Raw genomic sequence first — 19351 nt, forward strand, 5'->3', positions numbered from 1 at the left:
ATGATTCAGTATTTGTATATATTGTGAAATGATCACCACAATAAGCCTAGCTAATATCTGTCACAATACAAAGTTAACAGAATTTTTTGTGTGTGTGATGAGGACTTTCAAAACAGACTCTTAAGAACTTTCAGATACACAGTACAGTATTATTAACTATAGTCACCATGCTATATATTGCATTCCATGACTTATTTATTTTATAACTGGAAATTTGTACATTTTGACCCCTGTCATCCGTTTTGCCGACCCTCTACCCACTGCCTCTGGCAACCACCAGTCTGTTTTCTTTATATGAGCTGCTTGTTTTGGGGGGTTTTTTTTTGTTTGTTTAAGATTCTACATATAAGTGAGATCATATAGTATTTGTCTTTGTCTTTCTCTGTCTTCTCTCACTTAGCATAATGCTCTATAGGTCTCCATGTTGTTGCAAATGGCAAGTTTGCATTCTTTTTTATGGCTGAATAACATATTCCGTTGTGTGTGTATATATATATGTCCTGCATCATCTTTATCCATTCATCTGTCAGTGGGCACTTAGGATGTTTCTGTTCCTTGGCTATTGTAAATATGCTTCATTGAAGATGGTGTGCATTTATCTTTTCAAATTAGTGTTTGGGGCTTTTTTGCATAAATACCCAGAATTGGAATTGTTGGAACATATGGTAGTTCTATTTTTAATTTTCTGAGGAACCTCCATAATGTTTTCCATAGTGCTTGCATCAATTTACATTCCCACCAACAGTGCACAAGAGTTTCCTATTCTCTACATCCTTGCCAACACATGTTTCTTGTCTTCTTGATAATAGCCATTCTAACAAGTGTGAGATGATATCCCATTGTCATTTGGCTTCAGTTTCCCTGGTGATTAGTGATGATGAGCATCTTTTCAGGTACCTGTTGGCCATCTGTATGTCTTCTTTGGAAAAATGTCTTTTCAGATCCTCTGCCAGTTTTTTCATTGGATTGTGTGGTTTTTTTTTTTTTTTTTTTGCTATTGAAGCTGTATGAGTTTTTGATGTATTTTGGATATTACCCTTATCAGAAATATGGTTTGCAAATATTTTCTCTTATTCAATAGGTTGCCTTTTCATTTTGTTGATTATCTCCTTTGCTTTGTAATCCCTTGCCCATTTTCTAATCTTATTTTATTTTATTTTTTTTACTGTTGAGCTTTGAGAATTCTTTATATATTCTAGATGTTGGTCCTTTGTCTCATATGTGATTTATAAATATTTTCTCTCAGTCTAGAGTTTGGCTTTTCATCTTAATAACAGTGTCTTTCAGAGCAAATTTTTTAATTTAAGTGAAAGTCTGGTTTATCAACTCTTCCTTTTATGAATTATGAATGCTTTTGGAGTTAAGCTTAAGAAATCTGCCTAGACCTAGAGCCTGAAGATTTTCTTTCATATTTTTTCTCGAAGTTTTATAGTTTTTCTTTTTACTTTTAGGTCTGTGACCTGTTTTGAGTTAATTTTTTTTGTATAAAATGATCAAGTTTCATTTTTTTGGCTGTGGGTGTCCAATTACTTTGGCACCATTTATTGACAAGGCTATACCTTCTCTTTTGAATTGCTTTTATACCTTTGTCCAGTTGACATATTAGTGTGGGTCTATTTTGGAGTGTTATGTTCTATTTTATTGATCTATGTCTCTGTCTTTCCACCAATACCACATAATCTTGATTACTGTAAGTATATAATAAGTCTTGAAATTGAGTGGATTGTTTCCACCCACACTCTTCTTTTTCAAAATTGTTTTAGCTGTTCAAGGGTCTGTGTCTTTCCATAAACATTTTATAGTAGTCTTCATCTATATCTGCAAAAAAATTTTGCTAGGATTTTGGTGCAAAATGCATGGTAAACTTGTATGTCAATTTGAGGAGAATTGATGTCTTTACTATGTTGAATCTTCTAATCCATGGACACTATATGTTTCCATTTACTTAGATTTTCTTTGATTTTTTTCATTAGTGTTTTGTAGTTTTCAGTATGTAAGTTCTCTACATATTGTGTTAGATTTGCACCTAGTTTTTCATTTTTTGGAGCAATTATAAATGGTGTTGTATCTTTTATTTTGGTGTTCACATACTCATTTCTGCTATATAGAAATACAGTTAAGTTTTGTAGTTGATCTTGTATACTATGATCTTGCTAAACCTACTCATTAGTTCTAAGAGTTTTTCTTGTAGATACCTTGGGGTTTTCTACAAGATAGTTATGTCATGTGCAAATAGGGACTGTCTTATTTCTTACTTTCCTGTGGCATTTTCTTCTCTTGCCTTGCTGCACTGGCACGAACTTCCAGCACTATTTGAAGAGGAATGGGGAAGGTGGACATCCTTGCCTTGTTCTTGATCTTTGGGGTAAAGCGTTCGGTCTTTCACCAGGTTGTATAATGTTACCTTTAAGTTATTTGTCAAGTTGAGGAAGTTCCCCTGCATACCTTTTTTTCTGAGTGTTATTACTATGAATGGGGTCAGATTTTGTCAGATGCATTTTCTGTATCAGTTTATAATCCTGTGATTTTTTTCTCCTTTTAACTGTCAATATGTAGTAGATTACATTGATTGATTTTTGAATATTCAACCAATCTTGCATATTTTTTGTAAATTTTATATACAATTGATTTTTAAAACTTTATTCTTTGAATAAATGCAAAATTCAAAAGGTACAAAAATGCGTACCATGAAAATCTCCTACCCTGTGCCTTCGCTTTTTAGTTCATTTTCCCATAGGAAACTAGTTTGTCCTGGCAGTTTCTTGTATGTCGTCTGGAGGTTATTTATGTGTATATGAGCAAATACATTATCAGCCTCTGTTATCTGCACTAGCAGAAGTTAACATGGAAAGAATATAACTGTACTGAAGACGTACGCATGCTAGGCATGGAGCTCGTCACTTTAAGTATTTCAGTGAATTCTTAGAACAGTTAGTCCTTTTAAATAGGTGATACTGTTTATTATCTAAGATTCAGAGAGATTCGTTGATTTGTTAAACAGCACTCAGACACCGAGTGGCAGAGCTGATGTTAAATTTAAAGTCTGCCTGGGACTGAAGTTCATACTTTCTTACCATGGTGCTTCTATGGGATCTTCACTACGGAACATAGGGACCTTTGTTTCTTCTGGTTGCCCCTCTGGATATGTACACGCTTGGGCTAAGTAATTAAATGGTGTCAGGTCTAGAATGTCGTAGGCAATTCATTACACTTCTAGCCACAACCACTACTGACTTGTGGAATCAGAAAATTCAAAACATTATTACGTAAAATGTCTTCAGCTCAGGTAAACAGTTGTGGAAATATAGTGAAATTTACTTTAGCTGTGGGCTTAACCTTACATAGAATTTGCAGGGGTAGTAGAACTGGAAATAATGCACCAAGTGAAACTAACCTTGGCTGTTCCTTGTTCTCCTTTTTATGGGAACTTGCTCTTCAACTTCCTTTTGAATGAATGCATTTTGCCTTGGGCAGTATAATAAGTTATAATACCGTAATTTCTCCATGTAGGTCTGTGATAAATTACAGATACCTTAGTTGATTTCGTGCCTGTGAAGGTCATTCCAGACTTAAATAAATTCAGATAACGGATATATAATGAAAATGGAAATTACAAACCTGTTGAAAATGTGTACTTTTCATATGTGGTCGATGACTTACCATTATGACTTTCTGGGCCTCAGTTTCCTCATCTGAAAAATAAAAATATTGATCAAAGATAATCTCTAAGGATTTCTTTGGCTAAAAAGTACAGTAATTGAGGCAATCATAGAACAGGGTCAGAGCTGTTGCTTTCCCCATTTGTAGGCATTCTGCTAGTGAGCCACAGGATGGGGGGCTTGTCCTTTGCTTGTGATGATTTTCATAGGTAATTGAATGTTTTACGCAAATTTTAGTCTAAATCTCACAAATTGGAGAAAGCTTATTGTGGGAAAGTTATGAGCAGAGGCTTAAATGACTAGAATGAGGGTAACTTCTGTATCCCTCACAACTTTGGACACTCTTGCATACTTTCAGTCAGTAAATGAACTCCCCTGTGTCAGAGAAGGCCATCATTGGAGAGAAGCTAGTGCCTGTTCTCAGCAGGTTGATACGTTAACTAATGGGAAAAGGGTGGTGGAAATGGAAGTCCTGTAGACCCTTTCCTTCCAGTTTTCCTCTAAAATGTCAGTGAATGGGGAAAGTAGGCAACCTCATGTGTCACAAAAGGTGGGAAATGAGCACATTTCAGAATTTGGAAGATGGTTCTATAAACTCTCGTGTAGTGGGACAAGATGAAGAAGTGTGACTAGTGTCCATGTGGCCTAAATCTGCCCTGTTGATAGTTGTTACTCCAGGAGAATCTGCTCTGGAAAAGCAGAAACACATTGACTTGGGTAGGTGGCAGCAACAATCTAGTTCCTGCTTAAGGTAAATAGAACTGGGGCCCCAACCTTATAAAACAGGGACAGGAAAGAAGAGACAGTGAAAAGCCCCTCCCGATAGTTTTGTTTGTCTTTGTACCCCAGTGTCTTAGGATCCTGCAGTTAACATTAGTCCGCTGGGTAGCTTGGACACAAAACAGTATGTGGCCCCGTAGTTCACGCTTGGCCAAGTTGTCGTTCAGGAGGACAGGCAAAAAGATTGACAGGCCGGTAACGTCTCAGAAAACATGCTCTGCACATCTTTTTGAGACTCTTTTTTAAAGTTACTCTCTGGAGGAAATGAATTTAAATAGAATTTAAGAACGGAGACATGCTATAAACTTCCAGTGTTTTAAAATGGTAACTAATGGCAGATAAAGGAATAAGAGTATAAAGCAATAATGGAGAAAGTTAATAAGCAACTTTGGTGGTAATTGTGAGGTGAAGAATGAAAAGGATGAAAAACAGGATTTTGAAAGATTTACGCATCTGTATGTGTAAATAAATGATTGCATAGAAAAGAGTTTGAAAAAGGAAATTTGATTTTTTAAAAAATTCTGGAAGTTTACTACACAAACATAAAGCATAATGGACAGATGGTAAACACCAAAGCTTTGGCTCAATATGTCAATCAAATGTGAACAGAAGAAAGTAGGTTTGACAATTTTAATGATAAACAAAGCAGAATTTATGGCAGATGTGGCATGAGGATCATTTTTATATGGATAATTGACATTTCTGTAGTAAAAAGATTAATGATCATAACAACAAAGCTCATGAGACAAAAATAGAAGTATAAGTAGAAATCTACAGGCATGTGATTTGGGGGGATTTCATCATATCACAGTCAGACTGGACTCAAAACTTAGATTATGTAGGAACATACCGTTTCCTGCAAAAAAGATATTTCTTTTAGGTCCTTTATCCACATAGTGCGGATGCTGTATACAGCATCCTTATTTGTCAAGTGACTGCTCTCATGTGGCTGGGGTTTGCAGTAGAGCAGACCTGGTGCTAACTGGTTTCTCTAAGAGCTGAGAAGAGTTAAGTAAGTATCTGTCTGTCTCCTGTTTAATCCAGGATACTAAAAGAGCCCTTTTGGGGGGCAGGTTCTGGCTGTTGATCTCATTTTCTTTGTGAACAGTGGGCACTGATAGCAGTGAAGGGCTGAAACAGAGTTTATTGTTGGCACAATTGCGATGGGCAGCTGGAGCTATGTTTCCTTGGCCACTGTTCCTCTTCCAGGTTATACACATGCAGGATTAGGAAAGGGAGCTATAATGTGAATTCTGATTCCTATGAACGTAGGGAGGGTTGGACAGGAGCGTAGGCTCTGGAGCCAGACTGCTGGGGGTTTGAATCCCAACCTCACTTATTACCTGTGTGATGTTTTGTGCTTCATTATCCTTTTCTGTAAAATGGGGGAGATAATTAGTACCTACCTGGTAGGATAGTTGAAACGATTATGTTCAGTCAGACATTTAAAGCACTTTGAATGGTGCCTGGCACAGAAACACTCAAGCGTTAGCTGTACTCATACTTATTTCTGTTGTTATTAATAATGTGAACACCTGCTTTTCTTTCAGAATTGAGCACTTTGCCAAAATCTACAGTCAAAAAACTGGCATCAAAAAGGAAGTTCTTTTGAAAACCTTGTGGGGAGATTATTATATAAATATGAAGGCTAAGAAGATTATGAAAGTCGATCAGGTAATGTGGCACATGTCCCTTTTGATTGTGAGTCACATTCTTGCCCTATGAAAGCCTGTACTGCGGCACCTCTGTACGTTTGGCCTTGGTTTATGCGGGTCAGTTTATGAGGGATTTTTTTACTGTATGTATTTGATTAAAGTTCATGACTCTTATATCCAGGTATTGTTTAAATAAGAGTTCTTTAAATGTAGGGAACAAAGAACTGCCTTTTCTTTTTCTTTTTTTTTTTTTTTAAAGCAAAAATCTCAGCTCCTGGGCACTTGAACTTGAAGACACATATTTTGCTTCATTCATTTGTATGTTCCCTTCGTAAAGAGACATCTCGTTTAGACATCCGTGTGGCCCACACCATATTGTTAGTCTTGGCTGAGACCTTCTCTCACAATGCCAGTCAACATGCAGTGCTGATGGGGAGAGGCAGGTGCTCCCTGGGCCACTTCATTCTATAGATTGAGGTGATGTAGGGCTGCTGTATCACATTGCCTCAAAGGATGCTTTTTCTTTCTTTCTTTTTTTTTTTTAATTTTTAAAAAATATTAATTGAAGTATTGTTGATTTAAAATATTGTGTTTCTAGTGCAACATGATTCAGGTAAATATATATATATATTCTTCTTCATACTGTTTTCCATTATTATAGGATGTTGAATATAGTTCCCTATTCTATGCAGTAGGACCTTGTTGTGTATTTATTTTATATATAGTGGTTTGTTTCTGCTAATCCCAAACTCCTAATTTATCCCTCCCCTGCACCCTTTCCCCTTTGATAACCCTGTGTTTGTTTTCTGAGTCTGTTTCTGCTTTATAAATAAGTTCATTTGTATCATATTTTAGATTCCACGTATAAGTGATGTCATATGGTATTTGTCTTTCTCTTTCTGACTTACTTCACTTAGTATGATAATCTCTAGGTCTGTCCATGTTGCTGCAAATGGCATTGTTTCATTCTTTGTTATGGATGAGAGTAGTATTCTGTTGTGTATATATACCCTACACCTTCTTTATCCAAAAAATGTGGAGCACTTCACGGGTTTCGTGTCGTCCTTTCACAGGGCCGTGTTAGTCTTCTCTGTGTCGTTCCACTTCTAGTACACATGCTGCTGAAGGGAGTGCAGGATGCTTTTCTTGAAGCTTTTTTTTTTTCATCTGAAATTTAGGATTTTATAAATTTATTTTCATTAAATAGCATATGTATTTCTTTTAGAAAGTACTCGTAAGTTTATAAAGTTACAGGAAAGAAAAAATAGCAGAAGCCAACACTGCTAATGCTGTGGTTTTCATTTCTTTCATTCTTTCTGGATAGATACGTACATCCCTCAGTTGAGATTATACCGTTTATATAACGTAGTTGCTTTTTTGCTTGACATCATACTGTGAACATATTTCCTTGCCATTAAAAGCTCTTTATAAACAGTATATTTAAAAAGGAGCCAGTGTAATGAAGTGGAAAAGAGCGTGGTTTGAGAATCCAACTCTGTGTTTGAATCTCAGCTCCACCACGTAATAGCTCTGTGATATTTGTCTCAGTTTTTTCATCTGCAGATTGGAGATAGTAAAACTTACAGGGTGGTTATGATAATTATATGAAATATCCAGGGAAAGTCTCTAGAACAGTTCCTATCACATAATAAGTACCCTATTATTATTTTATTTTGTGATCATCACTTATATAATCATTCTCCTGAGATTGGACATAGTTTTTATTTCTGTTTCTCAAATGTTTTGATATTTTAAGTAAGGCTTTGAGAGACATCTTTATGTATATATTTTTACGTCTTCATGATGACCTTTTTTTAAATCAGGCATTGAATGTGTGACTTAGTTTCCTAATTCCTTGCCAGTAGCTCTTCAGACAGAAGGTGTCAGTTTATTTCCATCTCTTGTATCCATCTCAAAGTGCTCTTGCTATCACTTTGCATAGTTTGCTAAGAGAAACAGTAGGGAAGCTTTTTTGTTTTTTTAATATCCTCTTCCTTAAAGTTGAACATTTTTCATGTTGAGGAACATTCTTTAGAATGAAGTCCATGGAAATTTTAGGGTGAAGTTGTAACTGTCAGCTTGGGTACCATGTATTCCTTTCATGGCAATAGAAAGGCAGCTGCAAGGATGTGTCCCCTGAGGGGTCTCGTTTGTGAAGTCCATGGTTCCCGGAAGAAGAGAACAGTGGGCTATCATTGATTGTGGATTATTGGCTGTTTAAAGCGTTCTTACAGCTACTTTCTTGTACTTTATTGTTGAATAAATATTTTCTAGGAGAAGTGAAACATACTGATGATAAAACATTTCAAGAATGGACATGTTAGATACCTGTTAAATACTCAGAAATTTAAGCCCGTACATTCTTTTTTACAGGCAAAAGGAAAGAAACCTTTATTTGTACAGTTGATCCTGGAAAATATATGGAGTTTGTATGATGCTGTCTTGAAGAAGTAAGACTATTATAAATTGTTTATCTTTGAGCAGTATAATTTGCCTCACTCTTCAGTTTGAGGAGTCACACTTCAGAAAGCTGAGATAGACTGAGAAAGTGAACAGAGCCTTTACAGAGGGGTTGATTACAGGGCTCAGAGGCAATTTAAAGAGTATATGTAACCTAAGGACAGGGTGACAGGAGGGTCAGAACAGCAATATTTTATTGAGTGCTGAGGTGAAGAGATAAAAGGTTGGGAAGAAACATTACACGTTTGTTTTTACAAACTCAGTCTAAAATAAAATAGTAATTGTGGTGGAAAACGTGCTTGATATCTAGGCTCATTAATGGGGAACTTGGGAAATAATTTGCCTGATACAACTAGCAAAGAAAGTTTGCTCTGTGAATTTACTTTCTAAGTTATTCTAGAGGCAGAGTACTGATTTTTCAGTATTTATTTGTAAAACTGCTTTACCAGTTGGCATAGCTTGTTTACAGAGATTGTGGGATGGTGCTTCATGGGAAGTTTTAAAGAAAAGTTCATTTGGAAAGGTTAAGAGTAGGGGTGAGCAGTTCTCTACTATGGCAGGAGCTCCTTCAAGCATTTTTATTTTTTTGTAGTAAAAGTAAAACACTAGGAATAAATGTGTCAAATAATGTTGAGTTTCTTTTCGTCACTGCTCCTTTATATCTTTATGTGATCTCTCTCTCTTCCCTCACCCCCTGCCCCTAATCTTGTATGTTTACTGTAGGGACAAAGAAAAAATTGATAAAATCGTGACTTCTTTAGGATTAAAAATTGGAGCCCGAGAGGCACGACATTCAGACCCTAAAGTTCAGATCAATGCTATTTGCAGTCAGTGGTTACCCATATCCCAAGCTGTTCTTGGTATCCTTTATGTTAATGGTTTTTAATGAAATCATAGATTGGATAAAACAAGAAACAACAATGTATTGTTGGCAACCAGGAATTCCTCTGAAAATAACACAGCCTGATCCAGAGTAAGTCTTCTGGGGTTATTTGGTGTTCTACCATGGAACTGTGTTAAGTACTTTAAAAATGAATATACTAATACTAATTAGGATTAATACTCATACCAATCTGAAGGTTCTCTTAAAATAAGCATTTTTAATTTTTGTTTAGTAATCTGTAAAAGTGAAAACTCTTAGACTGAGATTTATATGTAAGCAGATAATTTAGATGTTTGTGTTAGATCACTGGTCCATTTTAGACCTATATTTTGTTTAGCTTGTTGATATTTCCTGTCACATTAGTGCTGCCAAAAAAACTTGACTTTAAATGGCTTACATTAACTAAAGTAATTTTATAGATTTTCACTATCTTTTTTTCATTGATCTGTATGTACTCAGCATTGCCCATGTGATGGGCTGGGGGTGCAGTGTCCTGGCAGTGGTCCAGCAGTGGACCTCACCCCTGCAGTGACACTAGCCCTGGTGGGGGACCTTCTTGTATCATAGCTAGTCGCTGATTGTTGTTTTATGACAGTTTACATAGACTGAAACCATATGAAAAATTTTGAGGACTTAAAGGACACAGGTAGTCAAGTTCCTAAGCTTTGTTGTCCTCACTTGTTCCAAAGGATGTCAGTATTAGAATATCTATCAGGAGGATCCTTTCTGGGCTCTAGATAATCCGTGAACTCCCTGAAATTGTATCCATATTTTGAGATGTGATGCATAAAATACTGCTGCTTTATGGCCCAGGTGTTGTATGGACATACATTAACGTCAGTACTTAGTGCGTTCTGTGAGCCTCTGCCATGGCGGAGGGCACTTGCTCAAGGCTTTGAGTCCTTAACAGCAGACTTCAGCTATGGTGTGTCAGAAGCTTCCTAGTCCCCTTGGCATTACCGCTGAGAGAGTGGAGAAACTGATGTGCACAGGATCACAGACGTTTGACTCTCTTCCACCGGAAACGCAGGCACTGAAAGCAGGTGAGGTAACACTGAACTTGCCGTGTCACATACTTCTGATTGTCCTAAGTTAAGGCCACTCTAGACCGATTTGCTGAATGCTAGTGTACTAAATGACCAAAGGGCCAATTCCACAGATAAACAATTTCACAAGTAGCCAAATTAAGACTAATTTGTTTGCAAAATAAGTTTAGTTTCATTAAACTTGGCCTGATTATTTATGTAAGTCCAGTAAGAATAGCAATTGACCATATAGGCCCTTTTAAATCTGCTTTGCTGGAACTTTTCATAAGGAATCTCTAGATTGAACTTCTAATAGCCTTGGGAGGCTAAGAAGACAAGCCAAATATTTGCCATCAGAGCTGACTGGTTAGTCTTAATCTCTTCTTCCAGTTCCTTTCCATCTCCCTGACTTTTTAATTGTGGGGTGCCCCAAGCAGGGCTTCATCTTTGGACCTCATCTGTTTCCTCGTGCAGTCACTCCGGGTGATCTCATCCAATCTCAAGGATTTACGTAACAACAACATGCTCATAATTTCCATGTTTCTCTCACACCCTTGTATCCAGTTTGTCTGTAGATCCTGTTTCCTCTTCCTTTGAAACAGACCCAGAATTTCAGCTACTTTCCAACATTGCCGCTTTTGCCTCCCTGGACCAAGCAGCCTGGTTCTCTCACCTGGTTGTTATAATAGCTTTCTAACTGGTACCCTGCTTGTGTTCTTGATTGACTTTAGTGTTTTCTGAGCGCTGCAGCCAGAGTGATCCTGTTCAAGTCTGAGTCAGCGCATGTCACTGTTCCTCAGAGTCTTCCAGGGTTTTCCCTGGCAAGAACTCTGATAGATAGCTAATTCTTCCTTCCTGGGGTATTTTTCTTCTCTGAATTTTACTGTTGAATTTTTTATGTGTAAATTATTTTGATGTGGGTTGAGTTAAAAAAAAAATTACTACCCAGTTGTTTTATACCACCAGTGTAGGTTAAGAAGGAATGTCAATGTGTTGACAGGAAATTGTTAAAATTTATAGATTTAGGGAAAATTGACTTCATTATAGGATTGGATCTCAATTCATTTCTTAGATTTTTTTTTTGTTACTATCGTACTAAGTTATTTTTATCTTTTATTTTCTACTCTTTTTTGTGGGGAATTGGAAAAGCTACTGATTTTTATGTACTTTATAAACAAGCTACCTTGTTGACTACTGACCTTTGGAAAAACTCCTCAGTTCTGTCCTTTCTCCGGTGGAAACATTTGCCGGGGCTCACAGGGGATGGGTAAGCCCAGCTCCAGCTGCGGCTCTGTGCAGGTGCTCCCCCTGCTCTCCCTCCGCCCTGTGGGGTTTGCTTTTCTTTCCTCATTTCTGCCAGTTCTGTTGCTCTTGCTCTGCTATTTTTCTAGCAATTTTATACTTTTATAAGTGGAATTTTTATCATAGTTGTAAAAGATTACAGGTTGCTAATGTATCTAGATGATGCTGTGCTCTAAACCTCCTAATTGTTTTCAGAAAAATCTGGCTTTTTAGTAATGGGAAAGAAAGTGACATTGTTACTTCCTGTTTGTTTAGCTTTTCTGAAATGTGGAAGTGAAGATACTGCTCCAGTTATTATCTTCGTTTCCAAAATGTTTGCCGTTGATGCTAAGGCTCTACCTCAGAATAAGCCAAGGTGAGAACAAAGGGGAAGTTGGACTGGGCCCGGGAAATGGCCTGTGTTTGGTGGGCGCAGCGAGGGTATGGGCGGGAACGTGCAGATAAAGCTTTTCCTCCTCAACCCAGAATTCACACTGAGCAGCCTCTGTGGTAACGTAGAATTTGCACAGTACTTTATCTTCCCTGTGATGCCTCTGGAGGAGATGGTTGAAATCGACTCTGGGACTGTTTGGGTGAATATAAAGTGGAAGAAGAGTAGTAACAGTAGTAGTAGGCACAGTTAACTGTTAGCGAGCATCAGGTGGGTTCCAGTCTAAGCCTGTCTTGTCTAAGTCAGTAGAGATTTATGGGGGGTGGGACTGGTGTCCAGTCCTGGTGGGGGGTCTTGTTTAGCAGGCAGGTGTCTGAAGAGGATAGCAGTGGACAGTCAGTGACTTAAGCAGCCACCTTCCAGGGTAGCCTAGATGAAGTGAAAAGGGGTTTTAGAGCGCTTGACATCAGGATTTCCAAGAGCATGTGGCCACTTAGAATGCACGTGGGCAGTGCCCTTTCAGAATGGCCATCTGTATGGATTCTGGAGCTTCAGAAGAGAGAAGGGGAAAGTGGCATGACTGGGTGGGAGGTGAGATTATCAGCCAGGTGTCCAGTCAGAGATGAGGTAGAAAGGCAGGAATCATAATGCCAAAGGGGAGGGGCAACAGTGGGGGGAGGCCCGAAGCAACAAGATCACGCAGAGTGGCCCAGCCCCCCAGACTAACATACAGGCACACCCGCACACTGCCTTTTCTCTGGTGGTTCTTGGATCTAACACAATGGCTGATACTCACCATTTGACCTTTTAGTCCTGCTGAGTTGCCAGCCTTTAGCTTGACCCTTCCTCTTGGACCCCAGTTCTCCATGAAGATACATTTTTGTGCTTGTGGAGAAACCTCAGTGTCTTATTGAGGTCTCATGTTTCTCTGCAGGGATGTTCTGAGCCCTGATATCTGTTACTCACTCCCTTCCTTTCCCTGTCCTTTGCCTCATTGAGGAGCAGTGTGGGTACTGAGAAAGCTGCTGTTGTGTGTGGCTGTGTGTGGGGACATGGGCTCTTGGATGTCAGTTCATAAGCTCAGAATGGCTTGGGACGCAGCGTTCTCAGTGAAAGCCTCTCTCCTGTTGCTACAGCGAGGGAGAGGACTTGGAGAAACCTTCCGTCTGGAAGGGACCAGGGACCGATCACTATCTTCCCCAGCCACGCTAATACTCGCTGCTTCTCTGCTTGAACACACTTGATGTCGCCAGGTGTTAACATACTTGTGATGCCCTGTAGACCTCTCACTCAAGAAGAGATTGCCGAGAGGCGTGAGCGTGCAAGACGAAGGCACGCGGAGAAGCTCGCAGCAGTGCAGGGCCAGGCACCCTTGGAGCCCACCCAGGATGGGGGTGCCCTTGAAACAAGTCCAAAGGGAGAAGAGCCAAAAGGTACAGCTTTCCTAAATAGGCTTCGGTGAGACATGATTTTTACTTAACTTCAGCTCCTGGGCTTTTAGCTTTAAAGGTAGCTTTTATCAATACTCTTTCATTCTTAGTGTTTCCTTCCTGAAACTGGGCCACGTATAGCATATTTCCTGTTCCCTCTATGCTTGTAGGCAGTTCCTGTGTTGGGGGGAGCATTCTTGGCACTCATTATCCTTTTGTTTCTGGCAGGTGATGAGCAGCAGGTGGAGAGTGTGACCTCTAAATCTGTGCCCCAGGAAGGAAATGACCAAGAGTCTTTTATTGCATTTGCTCGAGTCTTCAGTGGTGTGGCTCGAAGAGGAAAGAAAATTTTTGTCTTGGGGCCCAAATACAGTCCTCTGGAGTTTTTGCAGCAGGTAAGAATTGGAAGTAAAATAGTATGTTGTTTCAAGGTTGTGATATCTTTTCAGATTGGTCAAGATTGGTGTTTACCTTATTGATAGATTTATTTTGTCTCTGGAAGGGCACATTCAGGTGAATCCATATACTTCCTCTTGTGTTACTTTGGTAACATTTGCTAAACCTGTCTCACTTAGTAGCATTTAGGAAATTAAACCGGAATATGAACCTTATGAATATGAAGTTTTCAAACCTTATTTAATTAATTATAAGACTTTTTTCTTCAAGGCTAGAGGAAAGAACTGGTAAGAAGAGGTGTTATGCCGGAGCCAGGGCAGTGGCAGAAGTTCCAAGAATGTGGAGATCCCAAAGCCAGGTGGCACAGGCCAAAGGCACGGGCAGTGAGCAGGTGATAGGCAACGGTTTCTTGGCAGGCAGATCCCAGAAATTGATCAGGAGGGTCTGAAAGTAGGCAAACAGCCAGCATCTAAACATGTCTGAGCCAAAGGGCAGATAAGAAAGCACAGGCTAGAGCTGACTCAGAGTATTTTTGGACATAAGCCAAGGTGTATATGTAGTAATTAAATGATAAAGGTCATAGGGTGATAATGCCAGAGGTCTGGGGAGCCAGACAGGATCAACAAGAAGCAGTAAGTTAGGTTTACAAGATGTGCAGCATCACCAGCAGAAGAGCTCATGCTCCTCTCTTTACGGATAAACCAGGGAAGCTGCTGTACTTGGCTGTGAATGAGAGAGAGGGAGGTGGCAGTTGAAGGAATTGTACGCCATCAGCTTTTCCTTGCCTTGAGTATGTATTCCATCAGTTTTAGCAGTTTAACCCTTGGAGACTGCAACGCTGAGTGGTGGCTGAATGGTCCCTGCTAGTCTGTGGCGCGTTCTGATTTGGCAGGGAGCACAGCAGTCGGTACGTGTGGGTTAGATTTCACAGGAGGCTGAAAGTGCTGTGACGGCATGTGTGAAAATCCGTTGATGTTAATCTTGCCGTCCTGGTTTAGACATAACTGATGGTTTGTTACGTATCAGAAAAGGTTAAGTGCTGGTTAATTTTTTTGTTTTTTACTCTGAACTGTGAAGATGAGTAAGGAATTGTTACTTAGTGCAATACTGATTTATTGGGTATTAAAAGTTCCGTGAGCACTCCAGTTTCTCTTCTGTACATACGGTTTCTTTGCTCTTGTAGGGCTAGAGGTTGAAATCGACTGTTTATGTGTCAAACGACTCAAGCAGGAATGATCAAACGAACTGACAGCACAAATAACTCCTTATTTCAGTAATTGGAGCCCCATAAAACCTAATTTTAATTATTTTTTTAAAAAGTGAACTATTTCAGACACAACCCTACCTGGAATTTTGTGTTTGTCCTTTGTGTTATTTTTTCTATTGCTGCATGTTACAGATTACTACAGATTTAGCAACTTAAAACAATGCATATTTTATCCTCTCACAGGATTTGTGGGCTAGGACTCCAGGCACAGCTTGGCTGCTCCTGCTTAGGGTCTCACAAAGCTGCAGGGAGAACGTTGACTGAGTTGTAGTCTCATTTGGAGACTCGACTGGGCAAGAGTCTGCTTCCAGGTTCACTTAGGGTGTTGGCAGAGTTCATAACCTTGTGCCCAGGGGACTGAGGGCCCCGGACTCTTTCCAGCTATTGGTTGTTGGCTGCCCTTAGCTCTTGGAGGCTGCCTGTAGTTTCTTGTCATGTAGACTTTCCCAACTTGGCTGCTTCCTTCATCAGGCCAGAGAGGAGACTGTAGAATGAATTTACTAGCAAGACAGAGTCTTGTAAAGATGTTAATGCCATCCTGGGAGTGACAACTCGTCACCTTCGCCATCTGCCATTGGTGAGACGCAAGTCACAAGCCCCACTCACCCTCAGAGGGAGAGGATTGCACAAGGAAGCAGGGGTCATTGGGGGACCACCGTTAGTCCATCTGCTACATCCTTCTCTTGTTTTTCTCTATAGTTTGATACTGTGTGCATTACTAAAGAATGTATTGTTTATGAACTTTGTTTAAGTGGAATCTTACTGTAGTTATTCTTATACTGTCTGCTTTTTTAACTTTAATCCTGAGGTAGATTTATGTTGATGCTTATTCCTGTCATTCATCCATTGTTCACTGCTGCGTAGTACTTCATTATAGAGATAAATAAACATTTTCCTGTCAGTATGTGTTTGGACTGCTTTCATTTTTTGCTAATTTAAACAGTGATACTTTGAATATTTTTATATAGATTTCCTTGTGCACATTTGCAAGAAATTCTAGGTAATGTACCCATAGTGGAATTGCCTGGGTAATAGAGTGTGTATACCTTCAGCTTAGCTGGATAATTCCAAATCGTCCTCAAAGTAGTGCTGACTGCTCCTCCCAGCAGCAGTGTATAACCGTTCCAGTTATACCACGTCCTCAGCAATATTCGCTATTATCAGGCTTCTGATTTTTGCTGATCAGATGGATATAATATGGTGTTTTGTTATGGTTTTAACTTACATTTTCCTTGTTACTTTTGTAATATGTTTATTGGTCATTCATGTTTTCTCCTGTGAAGATACCTCTGGGTCATTTGCCTGTTTTTCTGTTGTGCTGTATATATATTTTTTAATACTGGTTTTTATATATTTTGAATACTAATTTTATATATTTTTGTATATTCTGGATACTAATTCCTTGCCAGTTTCAAGTTTTGCAGATTCCTTCTTCAGTTTTTGGCTTGTCACACTTCTTATTTGGTGTCTTTTAATGGACAGTAGTTCTTAATTTTAATGTAGTTGAATTCATCAGTCTTTTCCATTATGGGTTTTACCTTTTGTTTAAGAAGATTAAAATTATGACTACACTGAAGACACAAAATTTTATCCTACGTTTCCTTCTAAAATTTGTTTCGCCTTTCATGTTTGAGTGTTTAATTTGATGTTTGTATTATAAATGGTATAGAGAAGGCATCCAATTTCATTTTTGTCCCCATACAAATAACCAGTTGTCCCAACACCATGAATTAATTGTCCCATCTTTCCCAGTGATCTGCTTTGTCGGTTCTGTAGTAAATCAGATTTCACATGTACATTGGTTTGTTTCTGGGCTATTAGACTTCATTTTTTTTTTTTTTTGGTCTGTTACTGTCTCTGTCCAGTGCTGTCTTCATTTCTACATGTTTTGACACCTGAAAGACCAAATTCCTCTACCTTGTTTTTCTTTAATCTTGTTTATTCCTAATTCTCTACTCTTCTCTGTGAAGTTTACAGTCAGCTTGTTGGGTTCCTTGAAAAGCTCCAGTGAGCCTTTGGTACTGCTTTAAATCAGTACATGTATTTGGCATGAATCAACATTTTGTGGTACTGAATCTTTCTATCCATGAATGTGTTAGGTATAGCTTTTCATTTATTTAGGTCATTTAAAATATGTTTCATTGAAGTTTTATCATTTTCTCCATAAAAATCTTTAATCACTTTTGTTAGACTTATGCCTAGCTCTCTTATATTCTGTTGTGATTCTAAAAGTTACTGTTTTAAAATGTATAAATTTTCTATTGCTGATCTATAGATATATCATTAACTCATGTACTGATCTGTGTCTGGCCACTGTGCTAAACTGTCTTACTGATTACAGTGTATCTGTTGCTTGTTTGAAGTGGATAGTCATACTACTTGTGCATAATTCTGTTTCTTCCAAGTTAATCCTTATAGTTCACATTTCTTTACGACCTATCTTTAGAGCTACCCTGCAGAGTTGTCACTGAATCAGAACATGTACATTTAAATGTAGCATGTGCCTGGAAAGGTCATCCTTTTCATGAAGTTTCCAAGTCTATCCTAACACAATAGCTTCTCTCTCCTTTGAGATTTTGTGAATTTACTTGCCTGTGCTGCTTTTTTTTTGTCGCTCATTCTGTGTTTGCAGTATTAGTTATCTTTATATATGTTCTATCTGGGACATTTTTTTCTCTTCACAGCACTAGCACAGTGCCTTGGGCCTGTGGGTACCAAAGATAATTTTATTGGTTCCTTGGTTGAAATGCCTACAGGTCACTTGCATTTATCTGGAGATACAGAATAATTTAAGATAATATTTTGAATAATTTGAGACAATAGCTCCATAAGAACAAATATGATGTATTGTCTAGGGTATCCTGGCTGTGTGTGTGCTGTGTCTTCTCATCAGAGACCCCAGTATTTCACTGTGTGCTCTCTTCCAGGTTACCAGTGTAGCATAAAATAGCCGTTGCTTGGCCATTTCATTTCATTTCATGTCATTTTTGTTACATCTAACTACTTTTCCAAAGTTACTCATTTTCATGTGTTATTCAGCACTAGCACCAGCCCTTGTTAGGCTTAAAGGACATTATGATAAGATTAAAACAACTTCAAGTAATAATGGTAATAATAGTAGTAATAGCATAGTAGTCACCAGAACTGGCATATGACATGGTTCATATAAATACTAGCAAAGGGCTGTGGGGACTTTTGCTTATTGGTTAATGTGATACTGCCAGCTCACAACAGAACTTATATTACTTAGCCATAAAGCTGATGATTATGTGGAATTCTTAACAATTCTAAAATATTTAAGAGGTTTTACAATTTCAGAATTTATTTTTAAAGTGAAACTTATTTTTATGTCACATGATTTCACATTTGCATGTTTCAGGTTTTACATGAAATGTGACTGCACTATATCTTACTAATGAATAAAAGTAACTGTAGATATTAAGTAACATTTTCATTTGATGCCTCCTAACTTATCTTCTGTTACTTTTCTTTGCCGAGGTGCCACTAGGCTTCTCAGCCCCACTAGATGACCTTCCCCCAGTCCCCCACATGGCATGCTGTGCTCTGGAAAACCTGTATCTTCTTATGGGAAGGGAGCTGGAAGATCTAGAAGAGGTACCTCCAGGAAATGTGCTGGGTAAGGTGGCGCTGTGTATTGCATCTGTGCTCCGTTCTGAGATTACTTCACATGTTACTCAGACTGAGTGAAATCTTTGAAGGAAATGACTCTGATATTGTTTTTGGTTTGGTTATTTTTTTCCTGGTGTCCTTAGACTTAAGCTTAGAGCAATTGAGTAATTAGCATGTACACCAATAACTTGCTGTAAATTATGGTAGTTCCGTTAAAAAAATAAAGTCCTAAACTTTAAGGAGATAACATTAAATAGCATTATATGGATACATTTTATTGCTGTAGCTATAAAATATAAACAAAATTGTATTTTGTACATCTTTTGTTTGTATTGTGAAATATAATACAAACGTTTGTAAAAATAAAATACAAACAAAGTTAACGTTTAAAATTGCCATTATGGCAGGTTGACATTTCATTAAGATTGGAGTGAGGTAAAAATTCCTAGTACTTTTGTCATGAAAATCTTCCCTGGCTCAGGTCAGTATACCAC

General features: G+C 38.3%; 1 protein-coding gene and 1 non-coding gene across 3 annotated transcripts in view; one reads left to right on the forward strand and one right to left on the reverse strand.

Moving 5' to 3' along the window:
- Window positions 1–19351, forward strand: part of EFL1 (elongation factor like GTPase 1) — an 89663-nt gene that overhangs the window by 14627 nt on the left and 55685 nt on the right. For both annotated transcript variants that reach the window (XM_031440680.2, XM_064480641.1), the window contains exons 8-15: window positions 5990–6113; window positions 8468–8544; window positions 9278–9414; window positions 10358–10480; window positions 12020–12119; window positions 13416–13567; window positions 13793–13959; window positions 18726–18864. In XM_031440680.2, the coding sequence (XP_031296540.2) occupies window positions 5990–6113; window positions 8468–8544; window positions 9278–9414; window positions 10358–10480; window positions 12020–12119; window positions 13416–13567; window positions 13793–13959; window positions 18726–18864 (1019 nt within the window). The remainder of the gene's footprint in view (window positions 1–5989; window positions 6114–8467; window positions 8545–9277; window positions 9415–10357; window positions 10481–12019; window positions 12120–13415; window positions 13568–13792; window positions 13960–18725; window positions 18865–19351) is intronic.
- On the reverse strand, window positions 7124–7228 carry LOC116149430 (U6 spliceosomal RNA). Its single transcript, XR_004133043.2, has one exon. It is a non-coding gene; the product is annotated as a U6 spliceosomal RNA (small nuclear RNA).

The sequence above is a fragment of the Camelus dromedarius genome, chromosome 29 (genome assembly GCF_036321535.1).
Source record: "Camelus dromedarius isolate mCamDro1 chromosome 29, mCamDro1.pat, whole genome shotgun sequence".
In the NCBI taxonomy this organism is placed as follows: Eukaryota; Metazoa; Chordata; class Mammalia; order Artiodactyla; family Camelidae; genus Camelus; species Camelus dromedarius.